Below are 26,309 nucleotides of genomic sequence, written 5' to 3'. Positions count from 1 at the left end.
ATTAGCCCACCCGAAAAATATAAATTCAGATTTATTCAAAAAGAAATGAAAGTCTTCAATAGCATTGAGTAAACTAAAGGATGAAATGATAACAGTAGTCATTATATCATTATTACAATAATCATAATTCAATAACCAGAATAACATCCATAACAAATCCAAAAACACTGGCAATACACTCTGACATATCACTCTTTCTATTAATATATACAGTATATATATATATATATATATATATATATATATATATATATATATATATATATATATATATATATATATATATATATATATATATATATACTGCATATACACAAAAAATAAATAAATCCCTTTACAAAAACAACAATTTATGGGGCTGGGCTTATGGCTTGTCAAGAAAGATGAATGTGATTGGATTATGGCTAACAAAGATCAACTGAAGTTTATTAGAAAGAGGCACATCATGGGAACTCCATTCATTTACAGGGGATGAATAAGCAATTGCTTGCATGGAAGAGTTGCTTGGCATGTAATGAGGGAATAAAGCATACAAAATGTCAGTATAGTAAAATTAGAAACTTTTGGAGAAACGTTTCTTACAAGATCAACCTTCTACACTGATCCACAAACCTCTGACACACAGCACTGTTGAAATTAATAGCAAGAGGGGAGGCAAGCTGCAAAGATTGGCATGTCATTCAAGTCTGGAAAAGTTAATATATGCATACATACAGTAGGCATTTAGCCTATATATTTATGAACAACCATTGGTTGGTCACCCAGAACCTATTACAAAACGTTTCAATAAATGAGAAAATGAGTGCAAGCTTTAGAATGGCAAAATCTGTGGCAGACGCATGGCAATGCATCAAAGGTTTCAGACTGTGTACAATCAGCCTGAGCAAAAAAGTGCTTCCAAAGATTGCTGCCAACAAGTTGCCAATGCAGTTTTTTTTTTTCAGTTCCAGAAAGTTACGCCTTGTCTTTTTCACACATATTTAGAAAAAGAGATATTGGTGTAAAATAACATATTCTGTACACTGCATATACAAACATTTTGTATGTACAAATACATATACTGTATATTTATATTATATAACCATACATCCAGTATATACACAAATACTGCACACACACTTTATACAGTATACACACAGTCACCCACAACATTATTCAACCTGTATTATCTCTCAACGTTTATAGTTTTGTCTAGTTGTGAAAAAAGGAAGCAGAGAAATGTTTGCGTTGCCTGGAAATGGCATTCAAATAAGTACATAAAGTTAAATGTAAAACAGCAACTTGGCTTTGCTTCGGTAAATCCTACAAACGTGCGAGTGCCAAGTATCTAAACAAGAGGAATAAACGTGTCTACACCCAAACATTGTTTGATTGTCCATAAATCAAGAACTCCACAGCAACAGTTGAAAAGAAAGAAAGAAAACAAAAGAATCCATCTTTCTTTTGCAGATAAACAAGCCGTTGAATATCCAGGTCGTACCAAAGTGCGGATAGTTGGGGAGGGGGAGCAGGTAAAATAAAAGGTAGTGTTTTTCCCCCTCGTAATTCAATGAAAATTCTTTGCAAAGGATTGTTTCAAGAGATTGTCACGTAAATGAATCAAAAAGGATTATTTCCAGACTCTGCAGTTCTCACATTACCAATACGTAAATATGTGATCTCATTTAGGTGATGTCCAGTCACAAAGTAGAAAACTGCCACTTTAGACATGAGAAACAAAGTTTGGATTGTTCCAGCCTCTATCAAATCCGCTGAATTTAAAATTGAAGCGTCTCTTGGGACAATAAAAAGGCTGTGCATGTTCAGTTTCCCCCAAATAAAAGACATGATCGAGACATGATAGGCAGGCATGATGACAGAGCTAATGTGGCTTATGAAGATCGTAATGAGAAGTAGAGCATTGTTCAATATCCTACAGTAAGTAAAGAAACTAAAAATCAGCACCTTTGAGATTGATCTGATCCATAGAACTTTTCCAGCTCTCTCAATGAACCATCTCCTATGTGCACATATGGCCAACTTGCCCTTATTAGGCACAGAGGAACGTTCTGCATCCAAACACTGTCATCATATCAAATTACTGTCTATCAGACAGAGAGAGATAGGCCACATCAGAGGAAGGGAACCTATTTTTTTTTTCTTTGGATCGGCTTTGGCACTGTTAGCAACAAAAACAGAGTCAAAGCCTTAATTTCCCCTCTGTCAACCAAATGAATCACGTGAATGTGCCCTTGAATTAAAGCCTGGCCAACCTGAAGAATGTCCTAGGTGAGGCCTCCAGTTAGGTTCCAGATTGTCCTTCACGAAGATTTGTGATTGGCTGGGGATAAAGGAAAGGGATACAAAACAAACATAGAAAAAAAGAGGTGCTTGATGAGCCGCTAACAAATCGCTGCTACTGATCTTGGAGAAGAAATGGACTAACTACCAACAAGCAGTTCAACTTAAAATGTTGTTTCGTTTAAACTGTGAGGCAATTAATAGTTTACCTGAGTCATTCGATTCTACATCTGAGGTATATTCATGTCATGGCACATTTTATCAGCTGATAACCCTGTTAGCCCACTTTTTCAACCACTTTTTGGGACATAAATTGCCTGTTTTATTACTAAATGCAGTAGAAGTCACTTAAAGGTAGCCCTCGAAGCTCTTAAAAGCTGAAATGGCAATCAATCCATTCTCCTCTCTTGTGCCTTCTCAAACTTTAAAATATTACAGTACAGCTCAGTAGAACTTTTATTGTACAGGTAAATCTCCACAATATGTGGACGTTCTCATCTAGGCCTGTTGTATTGGTGTAGCGTTGTTAGTTTACTACTCAGCAAAAAGGCAAATATTTACATCAGCAAAATCAGTGCAATGAATTACATTTAATATGAATGATTTGAAATGTGCTGTATCAAAGCCATGCGACTAGAGAAACATGACAGTGAGCTTATTGATCATAAGCAAAATAAAAAAATACAACAAAAACAGTTGTGAGCAATGAGGAATACAATCAGTACCAGATGGTAGTGATACTAAAATGAATTATAGCTAGCATATTTCTGTACAGTACATAAGATCTAAATATTTTACGCACCAAGATGTTTCCAATCAATTTAATGCCACCACAAGCTACTTTGGAGACGCTTGAGCTACTCTGATATCCTTTAATGTCATCATGAAATTAACTGACCAAGGTTTACTTTTGTAATGCATGTTCCTGGTCACTTTATTTCCAATAAAAAAAAATTCAGCGTAAACTTTCAGCAAAATGTAATAACGTGCTTCACCTCTGAAACAACTTTTTGACTAACAAATTAATTATGAATCCCTCCTATTTTTTAACCAATCCCCTCCATTTAGGTATGCAATGCCCACTTTTCACAATCCAATCAATTCCTGATGGATAAAATCAAGCCCGTCCTAATTTTTTTCCCTGTTAAATATCCTTTTTCACATTACAGAAGTAAAATGGGAAGTAAACTGTCTTTTAAGACCAAAATAAAAAGCACAAAATCATAACTGCACATGTAAAAGGTGCTGCTTAATTGCTTCAAATACCATCTCTTTTCGCATGAGATTTCGGTCCTCATTTGAGGAAAAATTGTCTGTAAAAATGTAACCGCATTCTTGCATCTTCTTTTGATAAAAAGACAAAAGGGTTTTCGCCTGACAGAGATGACCTTGCTCTCACCTCACATCTATCAAAATTACAAGCACGCACACTAAAAAAGATTCAAAATGGACCTGTTAGAAGATGAAAGGGATGACAAAGGCAAATATGGACATAAGACATGGATGATGAGACACAGCAATGCTTTTAGGTTCCATAGCACCAGTTAAATACACAAAGGTTCTGAGATTGAGAAGAGAAAACATTGCACAAGTTCAGTCTAGTGAGGCAATTCGAAAACCACAAGCACTTTTCAAACGTGACACATTGTCCATGATTGGATTCCAAACTTTTTCAGCGTTACACTGAAGCAGAAGACCACATCAAACACTTCTAACATGATCAATCTCAAGAAGAGAGCGGCACAACCGTTTCTGTAATTCTGTTCTCATTATTCTTGTGTTCGTTTGAAATCCCTGTCATGAGATACAGAAAGGCACTAGGAAAGCTGGACGACATGACAAAATCTCCAAGACAAAGCTGGCCTTTTTGAAGGTCAAAGTTATGTCTTTGTGAACTTCAAAACATTGTTTGTTGCTCACACCATTCCAAGGGTCGTTTTCAGCTTCCAGGACTTTTTACAAAATTTCAGAGAGATTCCAAAAACCTGGAAATTAGACCATGTTAGGATTTTTCAACATGGTTTGGATGACCTGTGGTGGCAGATGTATGTTCGAGGGGCTTTTAACTTTTTATCCAAAGAAAATGTGATATTGGAATATTATCAGATCCAACGGAGAGCCCTTTCGATTTGGATGTTGCAAGAAATGATGTGTGCTGCCTTCCACTTGTCCTTAGTCTACTGTGTATATATATATATATATATATATATATATATATATATATATATATATATATATATATATATATATATATATTGTTGAGGGAAACGCTGGACGTGACTTTCTTCGGAAAATCCTAAAATGAAGGAATCATTCTTGGGTTTGGTCAGCGGTGGTATTGACCTGCTCCCCCCCTCCTGTCTTGCCCATTCACCTTGATGTTGTTGCCGTGTTCCCAGTTGCCATAGCAGCTGTTACTGGTGCTGAGTTTTGGTTGCCACAGAGCTCTTCAATCTGGCAGAGCTGTGCAAGAGGAGGAGAACAGGGAAGGGGAGGCTAATGAAAAGGGCAAAATTCCATTCTGGGGGGGAAGGTTGGGTAGAGGACTTGGAGACTCCAAAGCCAGGAGCGCAGGTCATTTCTCCTTCAAAATTCACACCGGTGTTTGCTGAATCCAAGGAGGGAAGCTGCCTTTCCTAGCGAGACAGAAAGAGAGGAAAGGGGAGGAGAGGAGAGTGGGAACAGAAATGGACAGATGGAATGATGAAAGTTTTGGGAAAAATCAAACGTCAGTGATGGAGAGTAGGTGTTCCCGTGGCGATTTGAATGATATAGACATTATGAACAGGGAGATCAAAGGAAATGGAGGTCATGGGGTCAGCAGAAGAGCAAGTGAGAGAGAAAGAAAGAGAACGCAGAGGTAATGAGGCATAGAAGGAACGATAAAGAAGGAATAAAAAAAGGAGTATGAGTTGCATATCAGAGGAATGAGAAATGTCAATAGAAGCACACAGGCAAAGAGGGATAGACACAAAGAAAAAGAAAGTGAAAGGGATGTGTAGGAGATTACAAATTTGCTATTGATACACAGTCAGTCCACAGAGGTGTGATACTCTCATGAGGTTGCACTGCAGAGGGCCAATGTTGTTGTGAATAATCGTTATACAGAGTGATTCAAGTCCTTGTTTTTTAAATATCCTTAAAATGTGGTTTTAAAGAAGAAGAGGAACTTTTTTTAATGAGACAGATTTACAGTAGCAGGAGATCATATCATATTAAATTTTTTTCCTGATAGGTCCACACTTCAGGGATATGCGGTGTGGCATGTGCTACACCCAGCCAGGAATCGCTCAACATTTGGCTTGTTTTTCCCACATTTTACTCTTATCATTAATTATTTAATGATCAAATTATAGCATTTATCTTAAATTCTCTGTATTACCTCACCGTGAGTTTCTAATCACTGATTGATGTGTTTGCATAGCTCAAAGAACACTTTTATCTCAAAACAAAACAAAGGAAAATTTGATTCCTCATTATATAACCCCTTTAAAATAGTAGCTGGTACAGCAGAAACTATGTGCAGTAAAAGAGGATTTCTAGTTAGCATGCAAGCATGCAATTAACGCAACACCGTGATCAACTGTAAAAGAACACAGGAAGTAAGAATGACATCCAATTTATTTGGTGCAATCTGAATTTGTGCATTACGTGTGCATGACAATGTTATGCCATCCCAGTGATTGCGATTTTAATTCAGGGCTTAACTATATGGAAAAAAAAAGAATGCTTTGTTTACATTCTGTAAAAATAGGTACTATAAGAATAACTCATGAATCTAATGAATATATTTACCAGTCAGCTATTCTATCTTTAGCTGAGTTGGCTAGTATTTATTTATTTAAAATAGGAAACTTGATTGTCCCATCAATACAAATCCATTTTCATTTTCACTCATGCCTAATGAAATCATTTTTGTTATATATTTGTATTTATATTTATGTTTATATAAAATAGAGATATTTCTTATCAAAATGTATTGCCAAACCAAAACAGTGTCAACACTATTTAGAATTTCAGTTTTTACTGTTTGGAGGCTCCACCTCCCACCTCCTGCAGGCCATTAGCATTAGCATAAGCAGCAACTGTTTACAACTATAGCTTGATAACTGCACGGAGGAGAAAGGAGCAAATATGGAGGCTGCTATTTGCTTCACTTTTTTAGTCAGTTTTTTTTGTTTTTGTTCCTTTGGTATACCCCCAAAAACATAACACAATTAGAAAGGCATTTGTTACAGTTTGGTTAAACAGTCTCAGGTCCACACCAGAAATTATTGTGTGAAAATGCTATTAAGACCATCTCTGCCACAAAAATGGCTTAGTTTGACTTTTAGAATATTTGTTGTGTGTGGCAGATATACTCAAATAGTGGAGACAACATTTCTATTGGTCTTATTCTCTAATCTTACCTACAGAGGAGCAGTGCAGTGCCAAAAGTAGCCTCAGCTCATTTTATATCTAAATCATGCTCAGAGTGTTTTGCATCAAACTCATTTTCAGTGAAGTCTGTACTGGGGCAGTGAAGTCTGTACTGGGGCAGTAAGGGAGGAAGCATTGTTAATCAAATGTAAATACTAAAGCTAATGCAGTAGCTTAGTAAAACAACATGACCAAAATATGAGTTAGCTAACTTAAGCTGCTAATTGTTTTACCATGATGAACATACTCACCTGTTATTCATTTTTTGAAATTCATGACTTAATTTGGACAAAAATTGCAACTGAAGGGCTAAACTTTACAGTACTACATTTAAAAAATGCAAAGGAATTTGCTTTGGTTCCAGACTGTTACATTAGCGAAGTGGCTAGCTTTGCTAACATAAGTCAGTCTGACACAGTTTTGGTGCAGTTTGTTTCTCTTCTCAATCAAAACCTAGTATTTGAGAATGAATATGGAGTTAGGGTTTGGGAACTGAGGTTTGGAACTAGCTGCAACACTAAACAAAAAGACACGTGATGAGGACAAAGGAGAAAAAGGTGCATCTCTGTCAGAACTGCATTTAAGTTGAATAACGCAACTCGTATGAATGATACATTTCGTCTGGAACCATTGTTTAAACCTCATTAAAAGAGGCTTTTCTTTGGGGGATTAAATCGAAGTCCAAGTTAAATTGGTCTGTCGGGTAATTTTGGTACTAGAGTGATTAGCTGAGGCATTCAAATATTTAAAGACCCCATGAATTCAAATTTGGGACTTTTGTGGCTTTTTAGTCCATCTCTGTTAGCTTAGTAGCCATCTACTGTATATGCTGATGTACTCCTAAACGTTGAAAATTTTACTTTTAGCATATTTTTTACACATTTAATATACCCTAACCCTACATTTGAATGACTCATAATGCACTATACAGAATTTAGTCAAATAAAATACTCTCTAGAATAAGTGTTTCCTACCCCATTCAACCGACTAGAAAGTAGCACATAAAGGCTGTGGGATAACTAAAGCCAATTAGCTATTAAAAAAGAAAAGAAAAAGACAAGTCTTGCTTTCTGCCCAAACTTCCTGTTTAAATAGTAAATATGTCAAAACAGGACATTAATCTGTGATCGTCCAGCAATTTCATGGGGCTTTTAAACAGTTTTTCAGGGCCAATCATACACCAGAAACCTTATAAAACATAATCTGGAGTGATACATTAAACCTTGGTGGACAAATATTCCTTCAAAGAATGGCATAATAAATAAAATGACAATCACAAATACACTGAGCAGCACCACACAAATTATTAATTTTCAGTCTGCCCACTTTACATAAACACATACATGTACTTTGCATGTCTTCATTTACCCAAAAGAAACAGTGAAAAAAAATATTATTAATGCAACCATGAAGATTAAATTCCTTGCAAAACAGAGCAAAAAGGCTACACGGCACTAAATGCACAAACGTCAACAAAAATACATTAAAATCACCAGAAGCACTTTAAACAATGCAACAAAAGCATAGTCACAAACACTCACACTTTCAGGATCTCATGCACAATTGTGACCCCGACCCCTGTCAGGGCGGCACTGAGAAAGATACAGAGATTTCACAGAATTGTCATCATCTGTTTCAGAGAGTGATGGCGAGGTAGATGATGCAGATATAATGAACATGGTGATGAGCAGTCCTTCACATTGCACTGAGCCATATGCCCTGCGTATCTGTGCGGGGTTTTTTTTTTTTTGCCAAAGTAAGCTGAAAATATGAAAGTATGCATGAATATTTATTTACATGAACAAATAAAACAAACTCACAAGAGTTTGTCGCATCTCTTTGAAACAGGACATGGCAGCAAAATTATTTTAGGACACTTGCATTTCATTATGCGCTTATTTCAAAACGCTGTCATTTATCAACCCAACGTTTCTAAGGGGATTTTTGCTGCATTACATATATCAGCAAATGGTCCCCAGTTAATGGTACATTACCAGTGTTGTAGGTAACAGGTTACAAGTAGCATGCATTGCATAATCAGGTTACTTTTTGAAAGCAACAACTAAAGTTTGTGTTACTTTTACGCCATAATACCTTCAAAAAGTTTTAAAAAGTTTCTAATAAGTGTCTGAGAATATTCTTATGTGTGTGTGTGTGTGTTCATTGGTTAATGCATTAAGTATAATTACAGCATTTACTAATCTTGGTTAATGTTAATTATTCAATTATTTTTTTTATATATATATGTTAGTTCATGATACATTAATTGATGTTAACATATATAACTTTTAATGAAAATGTATTAGTATGTTGAAATGTTCATTAATCTAATTGAGATTAGCTCAGTTCAACTATTGTAGTTAACTAATGCTAGTAGCTAATGCATTTATTTCTATGAAAAAAGTAACTATATAAATAAAGTAGTTAGTTTAATCAGGAATAATGTGGTTATGCAATATGCTACTTCTAAAAGTAACATCTCCCAACACTACAATTTATAACTATACAAATATAGTTTTAGATGCTGCCGACTAAACAGATTATTTTTTAAATGTGTCGAGTCATTGGGTCCATGTTTCAGAATTACCTTAAGTGTGTGTAACAAGCCATATTAACTTAAGATAATTACTTAAGATGAAGGGCAAACGTTATGGATTAAGACTTTTTAAGAATTGTGGTAGATTATCAGTCAGACTGTACATCAACAGAATTCAGTTCCAATTCATCATCATTTATTACGTTGACTTGACAAAGCCAACATTCTGCTATAGTTATTTTTTCAAATTCCTACTCTGAGACCAACATTTTTCTGGTCTGTTTGTTTGTCAACCTGCAAGGCTTTGTCAAGCCAAAATTCAAAAGCCTTTTTGCTGACCTGAAAACAGAGGTGCATATGACTTGGTGCAGGCAAGGTGCAGTGTCTTTGTGAACAAATCTAATGCACATACACTGGATGTGGGAGGACACAGGAGAGTGAAGTGGGCAGGTCACTGTCAGGTGAGTCATTACCTGTTCATTCGCAGTGGAACGGGTGCAAGACGCGGCTGCACTAGGATGGACTGCCGCCTCCCCTAAGAGAAATCACCGTATCTCATCAACACACAAGAGGAGAGGAGAAAGAAGGAGAGGAGAGACAGGTTTGTGTATATGTGCAAGTGTGTGCCTATGGGGGGTGTGGTCCTATCCCAACAGCCAATGGGGTGGTAATGTTTGTGTCTGTGAGACGGGGTCGACATGCATACGGACATACACACATAAACATATACACACACAAATTCCGTGACAGACTTAAAAACATTTAAATGTGCTCCAAAATGGCCACGTACACACTGGAGCAAAATACGATTGGTCACTCCTCTAACGAGTGCTCAATCCTGTTCACCAAATTCAAACCTGAAAAATTCAGGTTGTGACAACTACGCTTACATTACATCTGCATAGTGTGTATAGAACTGATCTAAACAACTAGTTGCTAATGCACTGACACTACTCTCTTTAGGATACTGACCGCTCATTTGTGGTGCTAGAAAATAATAGAAGCAAAGTTATGTCTATGCATCTTATTCACACATTTTGATGATATCTGACTTCACCGTAGTTGTTCTCACCACTTTTGTGGTCAAGGAAATAATTATATTAAAATAATGATCCTAATTTCATGAAATTTCATCTATGGAGACATTTTTGCAAAATTATATTACGTATCCTTAAATGTATCGCGGCAGTTCACAGGTGGCGCTAAAAGCGAGTTACATTTTCTCCCACACAGGAGGTTTTTAAGGCTAATGCTCTGTCAACTTTTAAATCAACAAAATGTACCTCCCTACCCTAAACATTATAACTAAACCTAATCGATTAGTGTTTAAATAAGCAAATTTAAGATGAAAAACAGAATAATGGATTTAGCAATGGTAAGTCAGTTAAGCTGCCATGCAATTTGGCTGCAATTGAACAAGCTTGTAAATGTAGTTGATTATGTAATACAAACAATACATGTATTGACTGACAAGTCATGTGCTATAGTAAGTGTTTAGAAGTCATAAGATTGCATTGTGTAAGGAACGGGGGAAAAGTAAGTGTTTATGAACTGATCATCTGCCGTTTTACTCGTGATTTGTGTGGAAAAGATGTAATAAAAGATGTTGTTGTAGCGCCTCTAGTGTTCATTTTCCCATGAAACTGCTTTGATACGTACAACAAGACACATAAAAATCTTTTTGCAAAAACATAGCTAAGACTAATAGCGCGGTCATGCTGTTTAAAAGCAGATGTTTCAATAGTATCAACCTAATATTTCTTTAGTCAAAAATACCTAAAACGAAAAATGATTCAACTGTTGTAATCCCTGTTTCTTATTTCCAGTCACAACATCTAAACATTGCTACGGTTATCACTATGTCATCCATTGCAATTTCTGAGGTAACTCTTGTTTTCTGTTCACACTAAGGCTGAGCGATATGGCCAAAATTGTTATCACGATAATCTTTTTCATATTGTTCGATATCGATATTTATCAAGATATACATTTACACATTGCACTTTCTTTTTTTATTTCAAAGTTGACGGAAGAAAAGAAGAAAAAATAAATTCTATACAGTCAAAATAGTCTCTACAAAACTGCACAGGGGCTCCAGAGACGGCCAAAGCAGTGGGGTCTGCGGGATCTTTTACCAATTTTACCATCTTTTACCGTTTATCAATTGAAAATGAATGTTAAAAGATCATCTGTTTGTTCTGAAACATAGTGACAGCAGTCCAGTATTTGTTGGAATATTTGAACATTAAAATGAAAAATTCTTTAGATTCAGATACCCAAGTATGGTGCATAGAAGCCCTTGTGACTGTGGAATGATGCTGAATGTGGGTTCAGGGGTGTCCCGAGAGAAAATTTAGAATTTTTTATTTTTTTTAAACATTTGTATATTTTCATTAAAGTGAGAGACTAGTCTACCAACTAGTAATTTTAGTCTTTCCTTATCTAAAGACATCATTCCTGACATCTAAATAATTTTCACAAAATTAGAACAGAAATCAATTTTTTTTATTCGATTTGTTTATTATTAAAAGCTCGTAACATGCTGATTAATAAAGATACATTTAGAAGGAAAAACATTATGGTCTAAATGGTGCTTTGAAACCACGTTAACTCATGTGGCGCTTCATGTCTACACACATGCAGGGAAAAGAGCCAACACGTGCGGAGTGGGACAGGGCAGAAATAATGCATGTTTGGTGCTAGAGAACATAATTCAAGATTACAGCACAGAAAGATCAGAGCTGTTGTCCACATCACTGTTGTTCTGTCGCGCTCTTCACTAGAGACAATGAGAGGGCACAACCTTTGTCATGAAGTCTTGCGGTGCGGATGGAATCAATCTGTTGTCTGACGTAACCTAATTGTTAGCAAGGCAGCTAGCATTAGCAAGTTCATCCAATCTGACCCTACATTAACACTGGCACATTGCGAGGGAAGCTGAGAGTGTTTTCAAATCATTCCTATGAAAGCCGAGTGTCATGCTCACAAGGTGGATCGTAGGATTAGCAGCGGTGCGGAGCAAGCTCTCTCCTAGCGCTGTGAGCGCCTTTGAGCAGATTTCGTCCACCCCTGTGGAAACACAGCCTGAGAAAGCCAAACTGCTTGTGTTTTAGCGACATGCAGTAAATATCGAAAATTCGTAAAAAGCTTATCGTGGATTTTCTTTACCGTGATATATATCGATATCGTTTTATCGCCCAGCCCTAGTTCACACATGGAATGATAATTTACGGGATTTGTTCCAAATTTAGATTAGGGGAATCACTTCACATTGAAATGCAGTTGTCATTTTCAGAACATTGCAGTGTGTACAGTGTCAATATACTGTATATAGAAGTCACAAACCTCATCCATACAGTAAAAGAAAAAGACAAAATTATAATTTGAGAATAAAACTGTTCTTAAGAATTATATTATTATGATTTTGCAGCCAACATGCAAAATAACAAAACTACAAATTAAACAAAATAAAGGAATGACCTACAGTAAAAGGACAAACATTTCTTTCCCAGCTTTAAAGATTCAACAGAATTCATCAGCCCTGAAAATCCAAATCATTTGAGACAGGGACATGCTATTGGCTCAATGCACAATCTAACACCTGACATAATAAAGCTGCGTGGAAAAAACTGCGGAACACAAACAAATACACAGCATGTGAAAGTCTGCCAAGCACAAGAGCATACAATGAACTGACAGAGACACACCATTAAAAACTATGGAACATTTCAAACACAAACTTCTCTCTTACAGAAAATCAGACCTTACAAATAAATCTTATTACCGGTATACATCTTTCAGTTCCAGTCCTCTAATTAGATAAAGTAGCATACCAAATAAAACCCCTAAGGACCCATTTATTATTTTGTGACATTGACCGGATAACAAATTTTCCCCCCACTTATGCCAAAAGAAAAGTATTTAAAAACAGCTTATCATTTGAAAGTTTATATTGTATTATACTGTATAGGCTATTGTTTCTTCCGACATAATGAAAAGTATATTTTGAGGTTTAAGCAATTCCAAATTCCACCTCTGTTGATTCCCACCTGAGCTTTATCCATGAAAATGATACTTTTAAAATGTCTAGACATCTATACAGCTAATTCTTTTCTGCGGGAACACATATGCTGAATGCTTAACATTGTATGTATGAGAATCTGCTCACTCAGAAATATCACTGAGTCTTAGGTTTTACATGTCTGAGGTAACAGCCTGCACTCAACTTATCCTTTAAATAAAAAATGATTTTCCTGCTTACGAAGTCATTATAAACTTTGATGTAGACATGGCTGGATCATTTGACTAGAACTTTTGGGTGCATAGACTTAAACACGATATTTGTCTTTGTGACAATGAGAATTTGGTGTTTGTTGTAACATACAGCGATGCACCATTTAGCTTTATGTTCATGAAAAACAAACAAAAAACAAAAAGCTAGAGATGACACATGGGAATGAAACATGGAGGCATTTGGCATCCCTCTTGGAGATACTACAGTTTTATACAGTATGCTTATACGTATACCCAAATATTTCTTCACTGGAGGAAAAGTGACACTAGTGAGTAAAAAAAGAGTCCATAATGCAAATAAATGCAATAAAGATTTACACATTTCAAGCGTAAGACAAATTTCTGTCTGACTGAATTGAGTAATCTGTAATGTACATATTAAGAATTCAGAATAAATGTGACATTTTTTTATAAAAAAATAATGAAGTGTATAAAGTGTGTGAATTTTAAAACCTTTAAAAATGCATATGTTTTAAACAATACAATGTGGTATAAGCAGCTACGTTTGAATTGCCATTTATTTAACTCATTTTATCCTTTGCAAAATTAAGCATACACTGAAAAATATATATAAGTATATATAGCAGTACAAATTAAGTACATTCTACATTGATTAGTTAAACATGTATGTTCTAGCTAGCTAGTATATTTATTTATGCTTGTTTGTTATCTTTACAATGCTTCATCATCTATAAATCCTAATATTTTTTTTTTTTTCATATTTATTTGCTAATTTTAGTAAATTTCACTGGTTAGTTCATTTTACTTAACTTTTCTAAGCTAGTGTTCCCAGCATGCACTGGGCTTGAATAATGAAAGAGTTGTTGCGTTTACTAACTTGTTTTGTGCAGTCTTACAAATTATTCTGCTCAAAAATACCGGTTCATGACAACATTTTTAATATGTTTATTGTCACCGTCAGGGTGTTTTGTGCTCCAGGTGTTGAGTTCTGAGTGCGCAGCTCTATATCTTTTGCTAATAATGCAAGGTGATGTTGTCTCATAGACTACATAACACTCATGTAGTTTCTCTATGGATGCTTCCATATGTCATGTATATTGTATAATGTTTGTAAAGAAAAATTTAATTGTGACATGTTCTAATGATCAGGGCTGGACTGGGAAGAGAAATCGGCCTGGGATTTTACATGGCAACTGGCCCAAAACTTGTTGAGCGGGGTGAGCCGTTTTGTGGTCCGTTCCGCATAAATCATTTGCACCACCGGCCCGGTCGGTTCTCCCAACAGCCAATCCACCCATGAACGGCCCTGAAAGGCATCAGCGCACCGGGAAAATGCCCGGTATGCCAGATTACCAGTCCAGCCCTGCTAATGATACGAACACTTACATTTGAAAGTTTATGTAAGTACCATGTATATCATATTTGTAAGTAAATGTTACTTTATTTACTAAAATGTTGAAGTTAAATGTACTCAGTAACTTTAATGCACATTATGTCAAGAAGTTACCTAGATTTTACTTAATTTTATACCAGTAAGATTTACTTAGAAAAACTGTGTGCAAAAACATGGGGGGGTAAGGTGTTCATCTGTGTTCCAGAACTGCTATCGGGCCCTTGAATAACGTATAACGTGCGAGTAAGGTCAGCCGGTGGAGTTTCTGGTGCCTCCCTAAGGTAAGATGGTGGTCCCCTAGAGAGTCGGCGGTGCCTTACGCAGACTGCGTAATATTCGTATAAGGAGCCGTGATACTGTCTCCTCCAGAGTTTCAGAAGAGATCTCATGTCTCAATTTGTGCTCAGATCTTCCTTTAATAAATTCTGCAATTAAAAGTCACATTTAAATATGAACTTTACTCTTTACATTTTTTTTAAATGATCTGAACTATGCTATTAACATGGATTTGTTTTTAAGTGATTTAACATCATGCCAGCTTTCATGGTTATGTTCATGGTGAAAAACAAGTTTAATTACATTAAAGGGTACGGTGATTAAAACCTAGAATACCTATAAGGTTTTTAAAATGTATTTTTGATAAAAACTCTAAAACTAATTCAGGCTTGACTTTGTTAAAAATCTAAAGGGAATAAAACCAGCATAATCCAATAAAATATGCTTCAGAGACAGTGGACCTTTGCTTGAGACACATAATAGTCATATTAATTTAATAGTACAACACTCTTTCTATCTCAACGCTTGACAAGAATATGTTGATGCTAAAGTTGATCCTTAAATGAAGCATAACTGAGAAGTTTAACAAGCTCCAAAAGAGCAATAAAATTTTTTTCTAGGATGGTCATAGTGCAACCCCCCAGTGCTACTCTTCCTCAAGTGGATAAAATCATTCGGCATCATCTCCAAAATAATCTGTGTGGTATTCGACACACAATAACATGGCAGCGATGGAAATCAGTTTTATAAAGCGTTCAGACAAGCAAAGCAAAAAAGAGAGAGAGAGAGATAGAGAGAGAGAGAGAGAGAGAGAACATGAAAGAGAGAGTGTAAAGAAATGTGAAAACAGACCTGGTCTGCGAATATCCTTGGTTTGTTCTCGGGCACCACCCCAACCCTCAACTCATCCTCCACAGCCATGAGTCTTCATGGAAACACAAGAAAGCAAGGGGGGGAGAGAGAACGAGTGAAAGAGAGAAAGACACTATTAGTATTTATTGAGATTATACAATTAAAATGAAGTGTTCTCAATGTTTTGACTGTATTATACAATACTAATTTTCCATGGCTTTCCCATTCTTTTAACAAATCTGGAAAGTGTACAGCAGAAATGTGTATGCCAGACATGTTATATTAATGACATATTTCCATCATCCCATGGGAATAAGTTAATTTATAAATGAAAATGGGTCACATTGTGCGGCTTATAAAAGAGTTAGCTGGCTGCTGCTTGTCCAGACAGCTTATTTCTGCAATTACACGCCATTGAATTGGCTGCCAGCACGGATCAAAGTGACGGCTCAGCTCAAAAACAGGAATGGCTTAATATCTTTCCATGTAAATCCCTTTGGATATGAGATTACATAGTGTTTTAACTGTAATGTAAAAGAGACCATTAAACGATTTGATTGCCATGGAAACACTGGCTTTGTAAAGACTTCTGTTGTTTGCTGTGTTTGGTTAGATTTATGTTCGTGCTGACATGACGACACCACATTAGACATGACAGGGGACATGGTACACAAAATAGACAACAATGAATGGGAAATCATGTGACATTAAATGAATGTGTCTGGTTTTTAGTACAAAGTGCTTCATTTTAAATTCTAGAATTCCAGATAGGAACTCAACTTTAAATGTTTAAGACTGGAAAACATTTGCCATTGCTGTGACTGTAAATATGTGGATTGATATTAATGGAACATTTGCTAATTATTATGGGATCATCAGTTCATTAGTTATTTATTCCAGAATATCTTGTTCTAATATTCAGTACAAGTAAATAATGAATTCCACAGTTCAGGTTTAAAGCAATGTGATTGGATATTTTATTCCATTCATAATGTACATGTTGCTTGTACAACATTTTATAGCAATCCAAAATGAACAGAATAACAAAGACAAATTTAGCAGTCAATTGCTGTGACTTCTACAAAAGACAGACGCAATACATTTTTATTCCAGGTACGCTCAGGCCTGTTTTGTATGCAGTCACAACAATAGTAGATAGTTTATTAACAATAGTCAGATAAAAGTTCACAAGATCAGAGGGGTCATGGGAAAGAATATTGAATATACCAGAACAGTAAACTTTCATTGTGCTATTTTTCATCGCTACAGTAATCGGCATGCTTACTGCACACAGTTTTGCTACAAAAGTTAAATATACAGTATATAATCTTATTTATACAGAATAGATAAATATCTATGCTCTATGTTTCTGGATAAATACCGTTAAAGAATTTATAGGAAAGCAATGTTTCATCTTCTTTTCTAACAATATAGAGGAAAATATTTTATACACTCAATTTCATACCTCAATTCACAATCATTAACTAAAACAAAATAAAAAGTCTTACTATTGTACATATTATAAACATATTACATATTCTTCAAAATCATTATATATTTTAACGTCACAATACAAAAGAGATTTTTTTTTTTTAATTCAATATTAAATCAAGTCAGTATTTATGGTTCTTGATCTATAATTTATATCTCTATGTTTATTTCACAAACAGCACCACACAAAATAAGATATTCACAAGTATATCACAGCATGCCTGTCTCACTGCTCAGAAAAATGCCTTCACTTACCTCATATTTATGGTCTTATACTGCATGTACTTGAACATGAAACAAAACATAAATGTTACGCTGATTTGATGTGTTCATTTGTATTTTTGTGGGCCGTATTTTACCCTAAAATCAAACAAATAATAATGACAGATTATGTTTGTATAAAGAAAATAAAGCCTATTTTTGAACAATTGATACACATATATATATAAGATTGTGACATTAATTTTATTTAAATACACTTTCCCTACTAATTCTTATTACTGTAAATAGTTTGTTTGCAATTCTCATAATTCTCAAGAACACATCTTTTTTACTAAACAAAATCAGCATAAATTAAAAACAGCAAAACAAATACTACAATGCTGTATAAATACTGTACAATATTTATTTATTGTATTATTATTAAAACATTTTTGGGGATGTGCATATTGTCACAAAATCAAAGGGGCACATACAGTAGATAGGCTTTATATTCTTTATGAAAAATATAACTTCTACTTTTTTCTTTTGATTCTGTGGTCAATAATAACATAGACATATTCTTGACAGGTTTTGTGAGATTCACCCTGAAATAAGGAAGCATCTCTGTTTTTAACCTTCTATAAACCCTGTTTTATTGCATATTATCAATGATTACTCGTTAATTTAACTGATATTCCCGCACTGAACTCCAGATGTCAGTGAGGGGAGGGTGACACGTGAGTTCTTGTGACAGACAGAGATACAGAGAACGTGAACACCTTAAAAATGATCTATTCTGATGTGTCAGACACTTCAATCACTAAGTATGTTCAAGAACACAGTGAAGAGAGATGTGTAGCAGAAAACAACTAGTGCAAAACTTCAAGATATTGTCCATCCATACTGCAAGAGTTTTTTTCTTAATCAATAATTGTGTATAATAGTAAAAACGTTTCAACTTTATTTAAATATTTGAATTTACTGTGTTATGATGAGACTTGTTTTTAGAATATATATCTTGAATTAAGTTTCTTTTTAAACATAAAACTACATTTGGTTAAAATGTATGCTTTAAAAATGTCCCAAAAAAAAATATTTTCCCACAAGATTTTAAAGAGTATTTTCAAGGTGGTCTGTTACAATTATGAAGCGTTATTTGGAAGAGAAATGGCACCTTTTTTTATTTCAAGACAAACAGGTCGAAGCTGAGAAAAGGCCTAATGAGTCAACGTTATTATTGCAGCTACGCTGATATTTGCTCTGCGAGCTTTTGAAAATGCCATTTTCTTCTTTTCAAATACAAGTTTGCCATGCAAAGTGCACAAAGAAAAACATTAGCGATTCATAAAATCCCGGCACAGCCCCTGGTCAAGGAAGGAAGAACATTGACGATTTATATATTTATGTGGTATATTTATGGCTTTTTGAGAGTAAGAACCCAGGTGTCCCTTCACTCCATTTCTTCATTCCTAGAATTGGATTGAAATTTCAATATACTCTGTGACACAAATTATTCTGCAAGTGATGCATTACAGGAACAATGGGTGGGGTGATGTCATTTACAACAGAGTAAATAGCAAAATTGGAAAATGGGTTTCTTTTACACATGGCTTTAAATGCATTATATACTTAAGGCAAACTCTTTGCCACACAAGGAAACAAAATTTAAAAAGCAAAATGATGAAACAGAAAAAAAACTAACAAATGACAGCAGCAAAACAAGATGGAAATGGTTCCCAGTTTAGCCATTACAAAGTAGCTTTATGACAATGAATGATGAGGCCATTACAAGACTAAGAAGTTCATTAGTAAAGAGGTAAGTAAAGAGTAAAGACACACTTAAAAAAGTATAAATGCCATGTCATTAATCTAAAATATTAAACCAAGTGGCATCTGCAAACAAATTATGCTCATTTTTGTAATTGCTTGTAACCAACTGGTGTCAATTAATTTAGGCTAGGTTAATTTTTTAGTTTTTTTTACCAGGGTACCATTCAGGACATTTATACATTTTCAGTGTGTCCAAATACTTCTTGGGGCCAACATATTTAAATATGTTTTATATTCACACTTACAGGTGAAACACGAAAAATTAGAATATCGTGCAAAAGTTCATTAATTTCAGTAATTCAACTTAAAAGGTGAAACTAATATATGCAAAGTAAGCTATTTCAAGCCTTTATTTGATATAATTTTGATGATTATGGCTTACAGCTTATGAAAACCCCAAATTCAGAATCTCAGAAAATTAGAATATTACATGAAATCAATAAAAAAAAAGGATTTTAAATACAGAAATGTCAGCCCTCTGAAAAGTATAATCATGCATATGTACTCAGTACTTGGTTTGGGCCCCTTTTGCATTAATTACTGCCTCAATGCGGCGTGGCATGGATGCTATCAGCCTGTGGCACTGCTGAGGTGTTATGGAAGACCAAGATGCTTCAATAGCGGCCTTCAGCTCTTCTGCATTGTTTGGTCTCATGTCTCTCATCTTTCTCTTGGCAATGCCCCATAGATTCTCTATGGGGTTCAGGTCAGGCGAGTTTGCTGGCCAATCAAGCACAGTAATACCATGGTCATTGAACCAGGTTTTGGTACTTTTGGCAGTGTGGGCAGGTGCCAAGTCCTGCTGGAAAATGAAGTCAGCATCTCCATAAAGCTTGTCTGCTGAAGGAAGCATGAAGTGCTCTAAAATGTCCCGGTAGACGGCTGCGTTGACTCTGGACTTAATAAAGCACAGTGGACCAACACCAGCCGATGACATGGCTCCCCAAACCAACACAGACTGTGGAAACTTCACACTGGACTTCAAGCATCTTGGATTGTGTGCCTCTCCATTCTTCCTCCAGACTCTGGGACCTTGGTTTCCAAATGAGATGCAAAATTTGCTCTCATCAGAAAAGAGGACTTTGGACCACTGAGCAACAGACCAGTTCTTATTTTCTTTAGCCCAGGTAAGCCGTTTGACATTTGAAGCCCATGTCCAGGACCCGTCTGTGTGTGGTGGCTCTTGATGCAGTAACTCCAGCCTCAGTCCACTCCTTGTGAAGCTCCCCCACACATTTGAATGGCCTTTTCCTGATAATCCTCTCCAGGTTACGGTCATCCCTGCTGCTTGTGCACCTTTTTCTTCCACACTTTTCCCTTCCACTTAACTTTCTATTAATGTGCTTTGATACAGCACTTTGAGAACATCCAACTTCTTTTGCAATTACCTTTTGAGGCTTTCCCTCCTTGTGGAGGGTGTCAATGATGGTTTTCTGCACAACTGTCAGGTCAGCAGTCTTCCCCATGATTGTGAATTCAACTGAACCAGACTGAGAGACCATTTAAAGGCTCAGGAACCCTTTGCAGGTGTTTAGCTGATTAGAGTGTGACACTTTGAGCCTACAATACTGAACCTTTTCACAATATTCTAATTTTCTGAGATTCTGAATTTGGGGTTTTCATAAGCTGTAAGCCATAATCATCAAAATTATATCAAATAAAGGCTTGAAATATCTTACTTTGCTTGTAATGAGTCTATATAATATATTAGTTTCACCTTTTAAGTTGAATTACTGAAATTAATGAACTTCTGCATGATATTCTAATTTTTCGAGTTTCACCTGTACATAAGTAGTCATTTTAAAATGAACTTACAAGGAACCTTTTTAACACTGTGTGTCACATGACTGCTGCTCAATGTTTCTCACACTTCTCTGTCTCATTACCTGTCAATAATTCCTTTAATCTGGTTGTCTTTCTCCATCTGTTGCTGTCTGAGCTTCCTTTCACTGTTGTCCAGTCGGCTCTGATACTGTAGCAGGATTTTATTGGTCTGCTGCTCCTGAGTTAACAGCCTCCTCTCGTACTCTTCCATCTTACGGTGTGACATCATCAGACGCTCCTTCAGGGAGTGAATCTCCTCCTCATATTCACGCACCTGCAGCCACAGAGGAGAAGACAGCATGTTATCGGAGCAGTTTTTAGGGGCAGTTCACACGGAATACATTATTAGTTTTCCTACATAAGCATGCCTTTTAGTGAAGTCTCTGTGCAGAAGTAATTTTTTGTGGTGAAATATTTAATTAAATGCTGCTGTTCATCATACATTTTACTCAGTTATATTAATGATTTCTGATTTTAATGGTTGTATGCATTGTATGAAAATATATCTGTTCAAATGCTGTTTAATGCTGTCTCCCTAACTGAGATCCTTAAAGGTATACTTCACCCAAAAATGTTTATTCTCATGTATCATTTACTCACCCTCGTGCCATCCCAGACATCTATGACTTTCTTTTTTCTGCAGAACGCAAATGGAGATTTTTAGAAGAACATCTCAGCTCTTTTGGTCCATACAATACAATTGAATGGATACCAAAATTCTGAAGCTCCAAAATGCCCATAAAATCAGCATAAAAGTAATGCATAAGACTCCAGTGGTTAAATCTATATCTTCAGAAACATTATGATAGGTGTGGGTGAGAAACCAATCAATATTTAAGTATTTTTTTTACTATCAATCTCCACTTCCACTTTCACATTCTTCTTCTTTTGTTTTTGCCGAATTCGTCATGCATATCGCCACCTACTGGGCAGGGAGGAGATACATTTTGATTTGTTTCTCAACCCACATCTATCATATCACTTCAGAAGACACAAATTAAACCACTATTATGGATCTCTTTTATGCTGTCTTTACACGTTTTTGAAGCTTCAAAGTTTCGGTCACCATTCACTTGCATTGTATGCACCGAAAGAGCAGAGATATTCTTCTAAAAATCTTAATTTGTGTTCAGCAGACAAAGAAAGCCACATACATCTGGGATGGTATGAGGGTGAGTAATTGACGAGTAATTGATTTTGGGGTGAACTATCCCTTTAATGTTTTAATGCCAGCCAAATACTATTAACTTTTGAGGGGGATACTGAAAGGGGAACAGGGGGTCAAGATCATCTGGGTCATACTGATTGAAAACTCAAGCTGCTTTCTCCTCAAGTCTGTTTACTTTAAAATGCTATTTATTCTCATTTAATATTCAAATGATACATAAATTAGGCTGCCAGCACCATCTGTTGCAAGACATGGTATGCATTATAATATGCAGTTGATGTAAAAGTCATGATATGCATTTCCATGACACTTGAATTATGAGCTGTGGTGCTTGTGTCAACTGAGGTGGGAATTCACTAAACCGTTGTGCTACTTTTACACGCAACAACCCAACCTGGTCTTGTAGAGTCAAGTTACTATACCTACATTTTTCCAAAATTATTTTTACGTGGCTCCTATGTATAGCTGCAATTTCCTGGTGGAATTAACACTAGAGATGTTACAACAATGAGTTTTATTCACTTTCACACAAATCACAAATAAAAGGGCAGTTTATCAGTCAAAAACACTTTGAGCTCTATTCAAGTTGCACGGTAACAAAATGACAGGGTACGAGTCCAGAAGAGAACAAGAGCTTTCTAAAACTGCAACATCTATTTCTCTATCTAAAATGAACCCTATGTAATATGGAATAAGCATGAAGGATATTTTAAAGCATATACACTAGCTAGTATAGCTAGTTTAGTGACAGAGAAACACACCCTGTCCAGGCGTGACTCATCCATGCTCTTTGAATACTCCTTCAGTTTGAAATCTTCTCTGTCTATGCGGGAACTCTCGATGTCAGCAGACAGATGGGGCATGTTGGACACCCAGGCAACCGTTCGCTCAGAGGCAGGGGTCAGGGGGTTGAGGGTGGATGGAGATTGAGAAGAGCCCTGAAGAAAAATAATAAAACTTTTTGTAAGTGTAAAAAGAAAACAGACAGAAGGTACACATTACGGACTACGATAAATGCCAATAAAAGGGGAAAGTTTTGTTCTAACTAGGGCTGTTGATTTAACGTGTTAATTCAGTGCGATTAATTTTATTAAAAATAACGCGTTAAAAAAATGTAACGCAATTAATCGCAATGCCCCCGGACTGTAATAAGGAAGATTCCAGAGAAATACAAGCTTGTAGTACCCCCTGTTTACTCCAGAGGGCAGTAAGTGAAACTTTAGCTGTGTGGGCAACGCGCAGTTCATACAGTGAGCAAAACAACCATCCAGCAAACAGCACAACACAAACACGCGTCACGTTCTTGCATTCGAAACACTTGATGGAGCGCAAATTCGTACTAAGGGATCTCAAGATGTGTTCTAAGTATTAAACTGTATTTAACAACACAGAGACCTAAACATTTTATGTTTTAGACACAATGTACCCGAGACGCAAGCATGTTTCTGATGCAGATGTACATTGACGGGTCCATAATAAATCTCAAACTGATTGACAAATTCACTTGTGTAATGGATTGCTGTGAACTGTGTGCCAATGATTGGCTTATGTTCAATAATATGGTAGCAAACAATACATTGTATTCGAAAATACAATTCTTATCAATGATCATCTCTTCTGCTACAAGAATGTAATGCATTTTAGTTATCTGAATATTTTTTATTTGATATATATATATATATATATATATATATATAATTTTTAATATTTATACATATATTGAATTATTGTTATAAGAGGGTCTTTCGAAGCAAATATTTGTATATGCATTAAAAGTGATTAATTAAGATGTATTAATTGGGACACCATGCAATTAATTAGATCAAATATTTTAATTGATTGACATCCCTAGTTCTAACACATACTGTATCTCCTAACACTCACTAGAGCACTAAGGCCTTAGAAGTTATTGATTACTTTAGCAATTCCATTTGCTGCCACTAGTGGCGTAAAAATGACATATTGCAGCTTTGACAAGTTTAGAAACCCCTTGAAATGGCTTGACGAGTGCAGTTTTTGTACTTATTTTTGGTACAGAAACAGGTAGTAGGGTGAGATATTTAAGACTTGTCCAAGTTTTGAAAATAGTTAATATTATTTCATTTAGGTCACAGCAATGAAGCATGATTTGCCACCTAGTACTGCTAGTAGGGAGGTGGTATAGAAAGTAGGGACATTCTTATTCTAGAGAGAATTTGCTTGGACAAGAATTTGGATATGCCGAGTGAGAGATGCGTCATTTTTGGTCTATTATTTCGTATGAAAAAGACAGCACATTATAAATGCATATGCAGTATCTGCTAAATGTTTATTTTGTAAAATTTGAGGAATACACTTAAATTTAGCTTCCACAACACTTAAAGGAACAGTTCACTCAAAAATTAAAATGCTCTCATCATTTACTACCCTCATGCCATCCGAGATGTGTGTGAATTTTTTTCTGGTGAACACAAAGATTTTTTGAAAAATATGGTGACCAGAACTTTGAAGCTCCAAAAAGCACATGAAGACAGCATAAAATTATCCATCTGACTCCATTGTTTAAATCCATGACTTCTGAAGCGATGTGATAGGTGCGTGTGATAAACAGTTGTATATTTAAGTCCTTTTTTACTATAAATGTCCACTTTTACTAGCCCTCCTATGTACTCTCAACTCTCCAAAGAGTTCCTCTTCTTTTGTTTGGACAATTAGTTTCTTTGTGCTTATTGCCACCTACTGAGCAGGGAGAAAAATGTATTGTTAAAAAGGAATTATAAGTTGTACTGTTTCCCAACCACACCGATTAAATCATGACTTCAGACATGGATTAAACCACTGGAGTCGTATGATTACTTTAAAGCTGCCTTTATGTGATTTTTGATGCTTCAGAGTCCGTAACCATTCACTTTGAATGGATTAGTGTATGCTTTATTCTCTTTGCACTGAATGGACCTAAAGAGCTATGAGATAATCTTCTAAAAGTCTTTGTTTGTGTTCAGCAAAAGAAAGAAAGTCATTCACATCTGGGATGGCATGAGAGTGAGTAAATGATGAGAGTGGATCTTTGTCTTCAAAATGTTGGATGAGAGTGAAGAAAAAATTGTGTTGTCTGGCAATACTTCTAATATTTTGTGTGCTTCTCATTTCTTCAATTGTGCATCCTCATTTCCTCGCTCCTCCGTTCTTTGAGCCGGTGATCTAGAAACCAGTCAAAGTCTGTCATCAATAAGGACATATGAATTCTCCAAATGCACCTCAAGGATGGAGGATGGAGGACAGAGGAAGCTTCCCGAGGAGACTTGAGCGAGGAAGCACAGGTGCATCCTATGCGAAAGACCTTTTGGTGGAAGCACTTAACGCACTCATAAATCCCCCCCCCTTCACATCTGGCACAAGAGTTTTAATTCATGCTTCACCTTTACGGTTTTAATAAACCATTATTGTCACATTCTTTAAAAGTGCATCTTTAATTATTAGGTTATAGAATGAAACTATAAACAAATAAAGTTTTATCAACATAATGGCAAGCGATCCGAGGTAATGCAGCTGCGCAAAGACGACAATCTAAAATGACGTATGAGTGAGCAAGGCCATTCCTTTTTACGAATATGTCTTGTTTGATTTCTCTGCCCTTGTTTCCTTTCCTAGCATCCTTTCCTCACTCCCTATTAGGGTGGAGCTAGGAAGAATGGAATGGTAGTGGCGTAGTGGGCTAAAGCACATAACTGTTAATCAGAAGGTTGCTGGTTCGATCCCCACGGCCACCACCATTGTGTCCTTGAGCAAGGCACTTAACTCCAGGT

The 26,309-nt window shown here is 35.9% G+C and overlaps 1 protein-coding gene across 1 annotated transcript in view; it reads right to left on the bottom strand.

Moving 5' to 3' along the window:
* Positions 1-309: 309 nt before the first annotated feature.
* The window catches only part of LOC127657499 (ras/Rap GTPase-activating protein SynGAP-like), a 153,911-nt gene continuing 127,911 nt past the window's right edge, over positions 310-26,309 (bottom strand). The window contains 5 exon segments of the mRNA XM_052146311.1: positions 310-2,320; positions 9,709-9,770; positions 16,011-16,083; positions 21,419-21,630; positions 23,286-23,462. Of these exon segments, the coding sequence (XP_052002271.1) occupies positions 2,203-2,320; positions 9,709-9,770; positions 16,011-16,083; positions 21,419-21,630; positions 23,286-23,462 (642 nt within the window). The 3' untranslated portion in view covers positions 310-2,202.

Source organism: Xyrauchen texanus, chromosome 17 (assembly GCF_025860055.1).
Source record: "Xyrauchen texanus isolate HMW12.3.18 chromosome 17, RBS_HiC_50CHRs, whole genome shotgun sequence".
Classification (NCBI taxonomy): domain Eukaryota; kingdom Metazoa; phylum Chordata; class Actinopteri; order Cypriniformes; family Catostomidae; genus Xyrauchen; species Xyrauchen texanus.
Note: the sequence above shows the minus strand (reverse complement) of the source record. Positions and strands in the feature narration are given on the sequence as shown.